Consider the following 14,054-nt stretch of genomic DNA (forward strand, 5'->3'; position numbering starts at 1 on the left):
AATTGTTGTTACTGCGGTTCTTATATTTAATCCTGATCAAAAATGAAATAACATGCAATAACGTATATATTCTTCTGAAGGTTAGTCATTTGGTTTTGAAATAAGAGAAACCTTTTTTTTTTAAACTATAAATCATCAATTTACTTTACAATATATGGCAACAAAATACATCTTCACATATCAAAGACTTAAGTCGAACTGAAGCTAAATTACTTATTAAAAAAAAAATTGACGACTTATGATCCCTATTATTAAATGATAATTAGGTTATTTTTATATAAATGAGATGATTAAAATGGAAATAAATGAATGTCATATTTTTCGTCATAGAAATTTTCATCATTACGTTTTATCGTTTCTTTGCTTCTTTCTTTTTATGAAGACTTTGAAGAAGAATTTGTACCTATAAATGTTATGCGTTTTTTCAACAGATTTTTTCAATAGATACGTTCTAAAAAGACTTCTCAAAAGTTACAAAAAATGCGATCCTAATATCCGAGAAGAATTCAATTAGAGACACGTTCGTCTCGAAGGAAAATAAAAGTTTAACACGTTTCAATTATCATGCTCGATAATTCTTACACACAACGAGGAGAGAATCGAGGTGGCTTGGCAGTCTCTTCGATATGAGTTCGAATCGAAGGTTCAATCTTGAAATTGTTTTTATGATTTAAATGTATAGTTTCGTATCAAGTTATAGTATATGTAGAAATCAATTAATATCTGTGTATACCACTTATGCCATATTTTGTCGTAATTTTGCTATATTTCGCGAATGTATAAAATTACCTTTTTCGATGAATGATTTTTAATTGTGGATATGATGACTTTATTTCTTTATTTTATAATATAATGAGCTGACATTACACTCGAATTCGTTAGCATGCGGTTTCTCTTATCATGATTGACTTAAATAACATATTTTTTCATCAGTTTTTAAGAAATCATCATATATTTGTACAATTGTTATTAGTGTCGCAAGGAAATTAGGCTTATAATTGTTCGGGTTTAGATTTTTATATTATAATAGTTTCTTATAAGATAATGAAATAAAATTTCATTAAATAAATTTAGTATCTTAAGAAATAAAACAATTTGTCGTAGAGTCGGTCTTTTTGCTCAAGACAATATTTTTATTTGCTACTCGTAATAACTTGTAACAAATTTCTCATGATAAAAATGTGTTAAAAACAACTTGGTTCAATTTCCTCGAAATATTGAAGCATTCGTAAGAACAGAAACGACGGAAATTGAACGGAAGACAGAATCATCTCGTCTCTCTCATTCAGTACGTGGCTTTTATTGTACACGAACAAGTTCGTTGTTTATCATTTTTCACATTGTTTATTTTTTTTCACGTTATCGAGCCTCGAACGAAAAGATCCTTCTAGAAAACTCGAAGTAAATGCCAGGAAACGATACGACGGATGAGAGCGCACGTTGATCGTTTCCTTCTTTGCATAGCCGTGTATGTATGGGCAAGCGTTTATACAGCTGCGAATGAAACGCTTTCTCGTTATCGTTACGAGTACGCCACTATACCATATACCTACACGATAAGTCGAGAGATTTGCGAATTTTCCATCGATTGCCGAAAGTTTATTTTCTTATATTTCGAATGAAAGTAACGTGGAAAATAGTTGTGATTTCCATTTGAACGAAGAAAAATATCGTTTCTATAGATATTAACTGGAAAGAAAAAAAATTATTAAATTTATTAAAAAGAGAAAAAGAGAAAAAGAGAAAAAGAGAAGTGGGAAGTTGATGGAGAGACGGAATGATTCTGAAACGATCGTAGAACGATCTTCGATTGTGTCACGTATAATATAAATTATTACGAGCGTAATACCGTTGATTACCATGAACGACGAGACATCGGTCTAACCGTGACATCGATATCTCGCGATCACCTGAAACATGGAGAGAGTCAGCAAGCACAATCGATTTACGATCGGCTAACACGTCTGAAGCGTGCATAACGAGACACAGTATCGCATATCCTCGAGGATTGTAGTAGTACTTGATGATGCAACCTCGTATAAGATCTCTCTCTTTCTCTCTCTTTTTCTCTCTTTTTCTCTCTCTCTCTCTTTTCCTCTCTCTTTCTCTCTTTCTCTCTCTCTCTCTCTCTCTCTCTCTCTCTCTCTCTCTCTCTCTTTCTCTCTCGTTCTCTTTTTCTTTCTATGTATCGTGGTAATATCATCACTTCGCTGGATGAAACTTAACCGTTGAGTTATCGATTTATAGAATGTCGTTATAGTTGATATAGCCATGTTTCAAGCTGTACTTGAGAACACGACACCTCTATAGGATACGATCAAGATAGTGGTGATTTCCGGTGTAATCCTGTAATCAACCTTTTCGATCTTTTCTCTCGGTCCGCACATTACCTTGACGACGGAATTATCAATTAAGCGCGTACGACACGTATCTACGTATAAATTAATGCAATCGTAATGTGAAAAGCATTCGTTTCTTCGAATATAGCCTTACGATTTCTCTTTACATTTATACTTCTATGTGCTATTATTTATCTTATTATTTATCCCTTTATGCATAGTTCCAATATTTCTCAATACAATTATGAACAAAATAAAATTATCTATTTCTAGTCTTGAGTGAGGGAGAATTCGGTAGCAGCAGTGGCAATAGTACGACTAGCTGGAACAAGATAAAGCTCTGTGGTGCCGAATTTTGCGTTCTTGGTAATGGAGCGCACGAAAACTTAGAGAGACCCCCGGAATCGGAGATTTACGAAATCTCCTCGATCTATTTGACATGCGTCATCGTCGCGGTGATCATCGTCGCTCTTTTCGTCGATCCTCTATCAAGGTGAGTCTTTAATGAAATATCTTATTATCCATTTTTACCCAACCTTATTTCATTTTGGTCATAATATTCTTAAGAATTTATAGAGCTTATTAATAGATTAGAACTTATATATAGAACTTAAGAACTTATAGAAAAATAATTTCGTATATAAGTTCTAAGATCGATTTTAGGTATCGTTTATAGTTATAATTTTATAAATGTGAAGAGACAGATCAAATTAATGTACATCGAATTTTTTCTCGGAGATTCGACCGTATAATCGGTCTGCAAAAGAGTAGCGAGGATGAGCCGAAGCGTCGTTTTTTTCCAGAGAAGTATTACGAAACACGCCTTAACGAGCGAGTATCGCGAGATACGTGGGTATTCTCTTCCTCTCTCTCTTTCTCTCTATTCTCTCGACGCTATATCGCCATAAACATTGCTCTGCTCATGATTGCAAAATAGCGTACATCCTGACAGGATGCATAGATGCAAAGCCACCGACCACGTCGTTGCGTAACTACAATCGTAACGATCGCTATTTGTACTTATTAAAAACGCTACGACGGCTAATCCGAATTATTTCGCTTCTTAGGTTGATGTAGAAGCCGAGGATAACGTTGCACTTGAACAAACAGATAATAAAAAGAGTCTTAATAGCGTACGCGAACCATCTTCTCAGCGTAAATACTAACAAGCACTTCATTGAAAATTATCGATAAAATCGTTTGTTAATCACAATCATTGTTGCGGCAGAACGTCCGATAAGTTAGAATGCATGTCTTTATATATTATGATAAAAAAATATAATTGTATAAGTTCGGCGTAAAAAGGATATCGTGAAAATTGATTGGTCTTTTTTATTTTTATTTTTTGTGATCGAAAAGATCTCATAAAATTTTTCCCGAAATGTCGCTCGGCAACATTATTTTACCAACGACGTAATTTCATATATGCCGGATGTATGCAACATTTAATGGCAGGCCGTCAATCAAATTATTGAGCTGAAGTAGATTTGATATTACGAAGTTTTAGAAAATCTCATTTTCCCGTGTTGGTTAGACGCGAATGAGTGAGTGCGCGCGCATACTTAGAAATTTTTTATTCGTAATTAATGCATACGAGCTCTCTCATTATGTTATGAAAAGACGTCGTTAGCAAAGACTGGTGCCGTCGTTACGGTACAACGAGTATGTAACACCGATTCTCATAATCGAAAAAACACGAATTCGAACAAGGTTAGCTTTACTAAAGGTGACCATAGTCACCCAATATTGAACAATCTCTATATATCAAATGTAACCATAGTTATCCAGCAAAATTCTGCTTCAATTAATAACTTCAGGTGAATGTAGAATGTCTTTACATTTTCGTGGCAACCAACACTCTTCTGATGTACTATATATATCCATTTATAATTCATTTTAATTATTTTCATTTAACTTAAATAAGAAACCAATAATTTGCGTTATAAAATGAAGCATCAAATGTTATGTTCTGCACTAAAATGTATATTCTACTATAATGAAAGGGTTAAATGGATTTGTCAAAAAATGAAAAGAATTGATAAAGAAAGAAACGATTACACACATCGCGTCATTTTTCTATGGTTCGAGAAATGAAATATACCATATTCATACAATCTTAAAACCGGAAACGGATATACATCCCACATTAGAGGGAAATGTCTCTTACGAATTGTAATTAGCTACCTCTAATGATTCTAACCATTTTCTGCAATGAGTGGCGGGGATATCTAGACGATCGTATGAATGAAGAAGCATCGTACCGCTGGACAGCTTTGCGATTGCATAATTGAACGAATGAAAAAATTTGCATTTTTCGATCAAAGCACGTATACCTACAAATGTTTTTTTTATTTTCTGTCGCTATGTTAACCACGCTTTTAACGTGACAACGTCCAACCAAATCTAAATTTATAATTGGTATTTTTGATAAATGAATTCGAGTAATTGAGTTTAAATCAATCGATACCTAAAACTGGACAGTATAATGTTTTTTTAAATGCAGTTCTTTGTCAATTTAATCGCTATCATTCTTTGAATTAAATGTAATAACTTTTCAGATTGATTCTTTGCGTAATACGTTTGAAAATCGGTTTAATACTTTCACTACAATAGATTTAATCATCAGTATATTGCCACTGTACGGGGCAATTGAACTACAGAATATAATATTTGCTTCTTTATCGTAGAAATTATCATAGAAATTATTTTATTTTTATTCAAGTTTTTTCAAATTACGATAAATTAGTTATTTCAAGTACAATAAATTGTGAAATACATGTTAGAATATTTAATTTCAACGGCAAAATATAGTCATTTTTAGTAAAGAGCGCTGGATATTTGATAACTATAGTCATCTTTAGTAATGAAAGGATTGTTCCATAAAAATTGTTGACTCGTATCCTTTCAAAGTTCTTACATAGTTGGAACGTCAGAAAAACAGGGCATCCGTTGACGTAGAACTATTCGCATTGCGCTTTTCTTTCTTTTCTTATTTTCCGTAAGTAAAACAAGAAGAAAACAAATTCTGTGATATCTCGAGATACTACAAGCAATATTGTTGTTAGGCACGCGTTAGATGTCGCATCGACGACGCATTGACGGTATTTTTTCCACATCGCGACGTTTTCAAGGCTGCAAGTCATAATGGTTCAAGAGAGTTTCTTCGCTCGAATGGAGCATTTATACGCATAGACGATCATAAGCGTCGTTAGACCATCACTAGTTTTCTCTGGTTAAAAAATAAAAATTTGTTAATAATAAACAATAATTTGTTCTTGTGCGCGCGTACAAGCTCGTCCCTAACATTGTACAATGACTTAAATTTAAATATTAACTGAAGACAAAATAGGCAGAAATTATTTTTATCTTCGAGAATGTATGTCTTGGATGCTCTCGTGTTTAGTTTACTAACCAAAGTAAAAATAAATATCGATCGTCTTTATTCTTGCGAAAGAAGATAAAACAACTCTTGATGACTTTGCAAGGCTGAGTAGCCGATCGCATATGTGATATCGTGAGAAGTAGTAACAGCAATAATTAACAGTTTTTAATATGCTTATTATGTACCTTACGTATCCATGATATGCGTAAAGATATATTTGAAAAAAAAAAAATAATTTATGATTGTAGTTAAAATTTCCCGTTATACAGTTGCACGATCGTGGATCATAAAGTAGTTTTTCCGATTGCGAGGAAGTCGTTTGTTTTAAGCGATGTTGATCAATGAGTCAGTGCTTCGTTTAACTATGTATCTAGATTGCTTTGGAATGTATCGAATGCTTACAATATCGAATGTGCTATCTTTTTCCATAACAATGATAAATAATGTATAGTAGTTTAATATAATATATACATATATACATATATACATGCTTTCAAAACATAAGATGTTCACTCTTTTTTCCTAGCTAGACCGCTTGATTCTTAGGAGAAAAAAAAGTAAAAAAATGCAACCCAGATGCTGATTAGAATAAAGCTATTACATAAGAATGGTTCGACGCAAATGGACGTAAATCTCGGGTATGTTTTTTGAGAAGATAGGCGAGAGCCGAGACCTCGAGTTACTGCGCGCTCTCGTCCACCTCGAAAGTATCCGTAGCTTCGGCTGGTCCAAGAAAGTCAAACGGCAGAACGTGTTCTCTGGAATGCCGTCTGGGTTGGAACATTTGCCAAGAATGGAGAACGTACACCGTCGTTGGGAGATCGCGTTAAGGCGCTATTTAATAGCGCCAAGTGAGATTTATTTTGCAAATTCACTGTCGTAGTCTTCGGTCAAATTAGGTTCATCGTTGAATAGCTACATACAAAAACATAGATACAGAAGTATGTAGGTTTTTTTACTGTTTCTGGATGTTATCTTTCGATGCCCAGATTGTTGGAATCAGCACACGCCTCCGCATATTAAGCAGCTAAATTTAGCGTTAAATAATTATCGTCTGGCATGGTGGGGCATGCTCTAAGAACTTTCTCAGTATCGCGTTCCTTTGTATATTTAGTTTTTTATTTGTTGATATGTAAATCATGTAAAAAAAAAGAATGATATGTAAACAATTCGTAGTATCAATATCCATTTTAAATATAGTCGTCATTAAAGTGTTTTTGTGATGTAAATGACGTCGTTAAATTTCTCGTAAGACCTCAAATTGTTGTTAATCGTAAATTCCTTATCAAGATAGTGAGATAGGATTGTCTTCACATTTTTCTATATCGTTTATCAAAATTTAGTACATATATAAATATTATAACGAATTTCTTATGGTAGGCTTGCTTTTTTATTTGCAGGTACGGCGAGAAACAACGACGTGCTGATAGTCAGGAGCTCAATGGTATTCAGTTGCTCTCCGCGACTGCTTATCAATTAAAGAAACCTTATCAACAGTTACTAATACCCATCACGGTATGGATCGGCATGGAGCAGGCCTTCATCGGCGCCGATTTTACTCAGGTAAAATTTCTTGATAAGAAAATAATAGTATACTAATAACGAGCACGTACTTTGTTCCAATCTACATACGTTTTGCTCGTTAGCGTCGTTCGACTAAGTTCGATGAAGTTGCGAGTAACCTACTTCCAAAGAATCTCGAAGGCTGAGCTGTAATGGAAGCTTCTCGTCGGTCGTTGAGCCGTGTGACCGGTCGGTCGTCGGTTTGTCTCTCTTTTCTCTCTCTCTCCTGTTTTTGCACTTTTTACCCTTTTCTCACTGGCGCCATAGATTATCTTTATCGATCCGGTCGAATGATATCGAAGAATCGTCATCAGACTATTTTATAATTATTCTTATCCATTTCTATTCCATTTCTTCTTTTTCCTCAGTTCTTTTTCCCATTTGTTAGCATAATCACCTTTTTTTGGTTTTAATCTTTCGATTCTCGAAGATATAAAGGCAATGTCAATACCGTCGAGAAGCGATTGTTTTCTTCTAGAGAGTTATAGCATAACACCCATTAGCAAGAATCCATAAGCAACGACTCGGTCGACATTGAATTTTTCGAACTGATCATAGGATGGATCATTCATCAATTTGATATAAGAACTGCGATATAATCATCGGAAATTATAGCTTTTTTACAAGATTTTTACACAATTTTCTCGGGAATCCATAACTAATCCCGTATATGCGTTACACGAGTTTTCACTTCTTGAAAATTTCACCGGCTAGAAATAACCTCATACCTTACATAAAGCACCAAGATACCGAAAACGATCAAAACAATCTGTAAATTGTATTAAAGAAAATATTGATTATTCTAAAAGTTTTTCAATGATCTTAACGATATATTTTTTTGAAGAATAAAAAGAAATTTGTTAATTTATTAGCACGATGTACATTTGACTTTAAAGGAAAACAAAAAATTTGTTACTACGTTTCAAATTTGTTACGCGGTGACGATGTGAGTTTCGAAGGTAAACAAGAAAAAATAAAAAAAAAAAGAAATGGGGAAGATCAAGAAAATAACCACCGATCTTTCTGACCCTTCGAGGCTCTTCCTGACGTCATTGCACTTTCCATACCAATCAAGTTAAAGTTGTATGAAATGTATCTACGAACCGACCAAGGCGAAGGTCGGTCCTTGCGTTAGAAAGGATTCATCACGGCCAACCACTGCCTTTTTCTAGCTCCGTGTCATTTTCTTGCAAATCAACTTTTTCTCATTTTTTAGATCTTTGTCAATTATTTTAAATATACGCTACCGTCCATAAGTTATCATACACTTTAAATATTATATATAACTTAAAAAAATTTAATATATTATTCTTCACCTGTGTATATGTGTGTATATATATATCAAAATTATATTTCCTTTCATTAATTTACCCTCAGTTATTAGTATATTTATTACTATAATTATTTCATTTATATCGTTCATATAGTCACCTATATATTTCATTAATATATAAATTTGTATTAACAAACAAAGCTCTTGTGTAATGCATCAGATGGTTGCTTATAATTATACAGATGCTTTTTGAAAGAGAATCAGCTTATGAACAATAATATATAGACAATATGCACTTGCCTGTTTTTAACATTTTTATTGGCTTTTATGTAAAATAATCGACCAATAAATTATGAAATAATGATTTTTAAACAATCGTTATCAAATATATGTATGTATGTAAAAAAGAGTATTCCACTTTTGAATAATGTAAGTTTTCGTATTTTCAGTACAGCCTATACTTTTCGGCCATCTTAAGAGTCGTATTCGTTTGATTCGTTGATTCGAAGGAGAAGAATCGCAAGTACGATAGAACTTTTGCTTCTTTTTCCGACGAAGGTACTCGACCGCGTTAGTTGACGCGAAAAGTGCAACGACTGGTACGATCGAGCAAGCTCGTCTCAAAACTGGTCCGACGAGAGGAGTGTATTCGCCGATGAAGCCGGGTAATTGGGCAATTAAATGGTGAAAGAAAAGAGGGAGAAAGATGATGACCGCTCTCCTCTCCTCTCCTCACTCTTTCTCTCTATCAGACGTGCGCGCATACACTGACTCCATTGAGTCAGCTGGCTCGATATAAATAGCTTGCGATCTTATTCTCGCGATACCGCTTCCAAACCTGAAATGTTATGTACTTGTATCTCTTCTTCATCTGTAACATCAACATGCACGCACACCGATTCACGTGCATCTCCATTTACCCAAGCTCGATCTCGTGAGCGCTTGAGGCTATACAGGATGATTCATATTTCCCCGTTTTCTCTTGAAAGAATATCTATGCAAAGATGGCGTTTTCTTTAAAGAATGATGTTTAGTCGTTCCATAGAATAAATATTTTTTTATCTAAATATTTTATCTATTTTCTTTTATATTATCAAAAAAGAATGACGTGCGATGCAAGAATCGGAGGTACGTCACTTTGTTGAGTGAACAAAATCAGCGTATTTCCTGAGAAAAGCAATATCGGTAGGTAGGATATCGTCCTCAGTGCGAAGGCTCGTTCTTGAATTCTCGATAATTTAAGTTCTTCGACCGACGATGGAATTTAAATTTTATCGAAAGCATTTCGCGATATACGTCAAACACCAAGGGTTGCTCGTAAAACTTACCTGCCTATCGCATTTATATATTGCGTACACGGGTAATAATATATACCCATTTGTTGTTATTTGACCTTTGGAGGAATTTTGATGAATACGCCCTTATTTCAGCACGAAAAAAATTAAAAGAAATTATCTTCAAATTTCAACTCTTTATCTTAATATTAAAGCATGCTGAAGGATTTTTTACATTTAAATAACAAAGATTTTAAATATTTTTAGATATCATTTATTAAAATAAACAAAAAAAATGTAAAAAATTTAATATTTTTTAAAATTCTATACAAAAACGTGTATTTGAGATACTTCGTTTATCGAATATTAACAATATTTTATGAGCAAAACCCCAAAAATGACAAAAAATATTTCTTGGTATGAAATATTGTTTCGTGAATTCTAGAATATTATTTATCTGTTATTTGTTCTAGGATATGATATCTAAAGATAATTAAGATCTCTATGTTACTTAAATGTAAAAAAATACGTGCTCTTCGGTACACTTTAAATATTAAGATAAAGGATTGAAATTTAAAGAAAATTTTTTTTATTTATTTTGAGTTGAACTGGCAGATACACTCATCAGAGGCCAAATAATGATCACTGTATATGTATAGGGCATATCTATGTAGATATAATGAGATTTTTGCGATGTAAAGCTGTAATACGTCATTTCAATGTCATTTTTATATCAATTTGAGAGATATCATCCTTACCATTTCAACAAATTCAGAGTCATGTGCGCCTTTGATTTCAAAATATTCGAGTATCGAGTGCCTATGTCACGGTTCGATTGACGTTGTTTACAACCATAGATACAGGAATTGTTGAACAATTAAATGGAAACTATTCTTTTTTTGTCAATCTATTTCAAAATAGTACCATATCATGAAGAAAAGACTCGAATGTAGTTTTGTTTTTCAAATAAACTATTTAAATGTTAAGTCGAAATTTTATTGATCATTAACTGGAGGTTTGAAAAAAGAATTAATCTTTTTTACTTTCGGTTTCAGGCATACATCTCTTGTGCTCTAGGCGTTCACAAAGTAGGATACGTGATGATCTGCTTTGGAGTGGTAAATGCAGGATGCTCCTTGCTCTTTGGCTCTCTTATGAAGTTCGTAGGCAGGCAACCGTTAATGGCACTTGGTGCCATAGTTCACGCCTGTCTAATAGTTGTGCTGCTTCTTTGGAAACCACACCCAGATAATCCATATGTCTTTTATTCAGTCTCCGGCCTTTGGGGAGTTGGTGACGCTGTCTGGCAGACACAGGTCAATGGTTAGTATTATTAGTTGATATGCATTTGATTTGGACAGATCAGCATTCAAATCACAAATAATTAATGGTTATCTATGAATTGTTGACCATCTTAAAGCCCCTATACAGTGACAAATAGTATCGTAAGACTTAATTTTTCTAATTTTATCCTTTTCATTTCATTTTACTTCTTGCTCCTCTTTTCGCCATCAAAAATAAAAACAAAGTCAATTACGAATTTGTTTATAATGAAATAAACACAGTTAAAGTTCATAGAGACGACCTACGACGTTGACATGTGTATAGATACATTCGAGCCGATAAAACTTGTTTTTTATGATTTTTTCATCAATCGAGAAAAAAATTTTTGCTCAGTGATATCTTGAAACTTTATCCATATGAATATAGAAAAATTAGGACGAAAAAACAGCTACGGGTCCATCAGTCGTCACTTTTCTTTTTCGATTCAAATAGGTAAAGACGAAAATAGATCGAAATTCATATATAACACATCAGGTTTTTAACGACTCGTAGGATATATCATTACGTCATTAGGCGTAGCTTAGAAATAACAATTCTAATGCTAATTACATTCTAAGCTAATTACATTAGCTTTAGAATATTTGTTCAAAAGAATTCCGATATTTTTTTCTTTTTCTTTTTTTTCTTATATAATCATTGAAAGTCTCAGAAAGAACATTAATAGGTAGAAAAGTTCGTTAAATTTTTACATTAAAGAAGAAAAATAATGATCCTTATCGCAGGTCTCTATGGTACTCTCTTCAGGCGCAACAAGGAAGCTGCGTTTTCGAATTACAGACTATGGGAGAGTGCAGGATTCGTGATTGCATACGCGTACAGTACACATCTATGCGCCCGCATGAAGCTTTATGTTCTATTGACCGTCTTGATGATTGGCACGATGGGCTACATAATCGTCGAACTTCTTCACAGACGTAAACAGAGGAGATTGAAGGCTATCGCTGAGGACCCGAAAGCCGCGCAAGCAGAGGCCAATCAGCCAGAAGAGACAGATGATGAAAAGGACGATCTCGACGACGACATCATCATTACGCATCTTTGAACCGACACATCGACTCGCCAAGTTTAGATGACGCGAGAAAAAAGGCATTTTTCTGTCTTTTGTCGCGTTCTCACCGAGACCGAGGACAATAGAACATTTAGAAACATTTGTGGACGATGTTGAGTGATGTTGGGCGACCCACTTTTCTCCTTCCTTCCTTTCTTCTTTCCTTCCTTCCTTCCTTTCTTCTTTCCTTCCTTCCTTCCTTCCTTCCTTCCTTCCTTCCTTCCTTCCTTCCTTCCTTCCTTCCTTCCTTCCTTCCTTCCTTCCTTCCTTCCTTCCTTCCTTCCTTCCTTCCTTCCTTCCTTCCTTCCTTCCTTCCTCTTTTACTTTTCATTTTAGATCTAATTCAATTTTCTTTATTCTTCTATTAACTCGAATATTAATCCTTTCTCCTTATCTTATCGATGAAATTATATGTAATAGAGTGAAAAACTACGTGCATGCAAAATGACGTGAGATGGTCTTTCGCGATGAAACGAAAGCACCACTTTTTGCGATTCCTCTTGTCGCAAAAAAGAGTTCGGGAAAGGAACGTTACCGTTTATTTGTCGCCTATTTGCTGTTCATTCGCCATCCATTTGTCGTCCATTGGAGACATTTTTCCTTCCCATCAAATCACCTCGTTTTAATCAATAAAGCAAAGACCCATTTTATTTCTTGAACAAATATCAACAACGTAATCGACTTATCAACGGAATTCTATTTTGCTTTTTCGATGATAGGCGGAAAGAAAGCAAAGAGAATCTATCGAATTCCAAGACGTCCTCGTCGCGACAAAAAAAGAAAAAAACACATTCTTTTCGAGATCTTGATCAAATGGAAAGAATAATCGACGTACGTCCCTACCTATTTAGACAGATAGATACATTCGATCAAGATTCTTCTTTGGTGAAGATGACTTCTACAAAGAAACCCTTTACGCTCGACTGCTTTTTCCCGCTAGAACGAGATACCAGTAGAGGAAACTCACGACAATCCTGTCTTCTGGCGACGGTGCTTCCCTACATAAGCTACCATTGTATCTATTTATAGGTATCGCTAACTACTTATCCGTCCAATGTGCGGAGAACCGACTCTGGTCTCCGAACGAATGCCTTCTTCGTCCTTCTCTTTCTCCCTCTTCCTCGCTCTTCTTTCACCGGCTGATGGATACTCAGGCTCGCCCAAACCCGTTCCATCGTGTATAAGAGAGAAAGAAAGAGAGAATATACAATTTTCTTACCGACGATCGTCAGAGTTTAAATTCCGCGAGCTCCAAGCAAAGGGGGAGATTCCTCTCTTCAGTGCATCCTTCTAAAGGGATTTTAGCTCTTTTTTTAAACGTCTGGCGCGAGACAAGGATTATTTTTAGAGTCCGGTTGTGTACCGACGGCACGAATCACGCTATCGTTCGTTATTCAACGAAGGAAGGCAATCGTTTATCTTCGTCCGATTGCCATAGTTTCTCGTCTTGGAGGTCAGGAACCTTTCTGGGCATATTCCAAGGTAGGAAAGGTTTCAAAGTACAACCTCTCATTTCTCTCGTTAGCATGCTTCTCGCCATTCTTCGTCGCTATCCATCTTCACAAAAACATTAATCACGAATCTTTCCTTCAACCAACTTCTTCCGAATCAAAGTCTGAAACTTTACATGAATCTCACGGATTTAATGCGATTTATTGTTCTTTCGGATCTCTCTATCTTACTATTATTACTTGCATATTATATAGTAGATATACATCATTAAAGTTGCGTGATATTGATAAAAGAAAGACAAAGAGAAAACATCTTTTCGACATAAGAGTAAGTGTCGTGACGACCTTGCGATTTCTCGGAAAAAGAATCGAACAGTTCC

At 34.7% G+C, this 14,054-nt stretch overlaps 1 protein-coding gene across 2 annotated transcripts in view; it reads left to right on the plus strand.

Annotated features, from left to right (window-relative positions):
• Positions 1-14,054, plus strand: part of LOC118439728 (UNC93-like protein) — a 36,766-nt gene that overhangs the window by 21,960 nt on the left and 752 nt on the right. For both annotated transcript variants that reach the window (XM_035861730.2, XM_035861719.2), the window contains exons 3-6: positions 2,613-2,832; positions 7,122-7,284; positions 10,887-11,154; positions 11,898-14,054. The exon at positions 11,898-14,054 is cut by the window's right edge. In XM_035861730.2, the coding sequence (XP_035717623.1) occupies positions 2,613-2,832; positions 7,122-7,284; positions 10,887-11,154; positions 11,898-12,217 (971 nt within the window). In that variant the 3' untranslated portion in view covers positions 12,218-14,054. The remainder of the gene's footprint in view (positions 1-2,612; positions 2,833-7,121; positions 7,285-10,886; positions 11,155-11,897) is intronic.

This window comes from Vespa mandarinia, chromosome 2 (assembly GCF_050613455.1).
Source record: "Vespa mandarinia isolate Hongniang chromosome 2, ASM5061345v1, whole genome shotgun sequence".
NCBI classification, from domain to species: domain Eukaryota; kingdom Metazoa; phylum Arthropoda; class Insecta; order Hymenoptera; family Vespidae; genus Vespa; species Vespa mandarinia.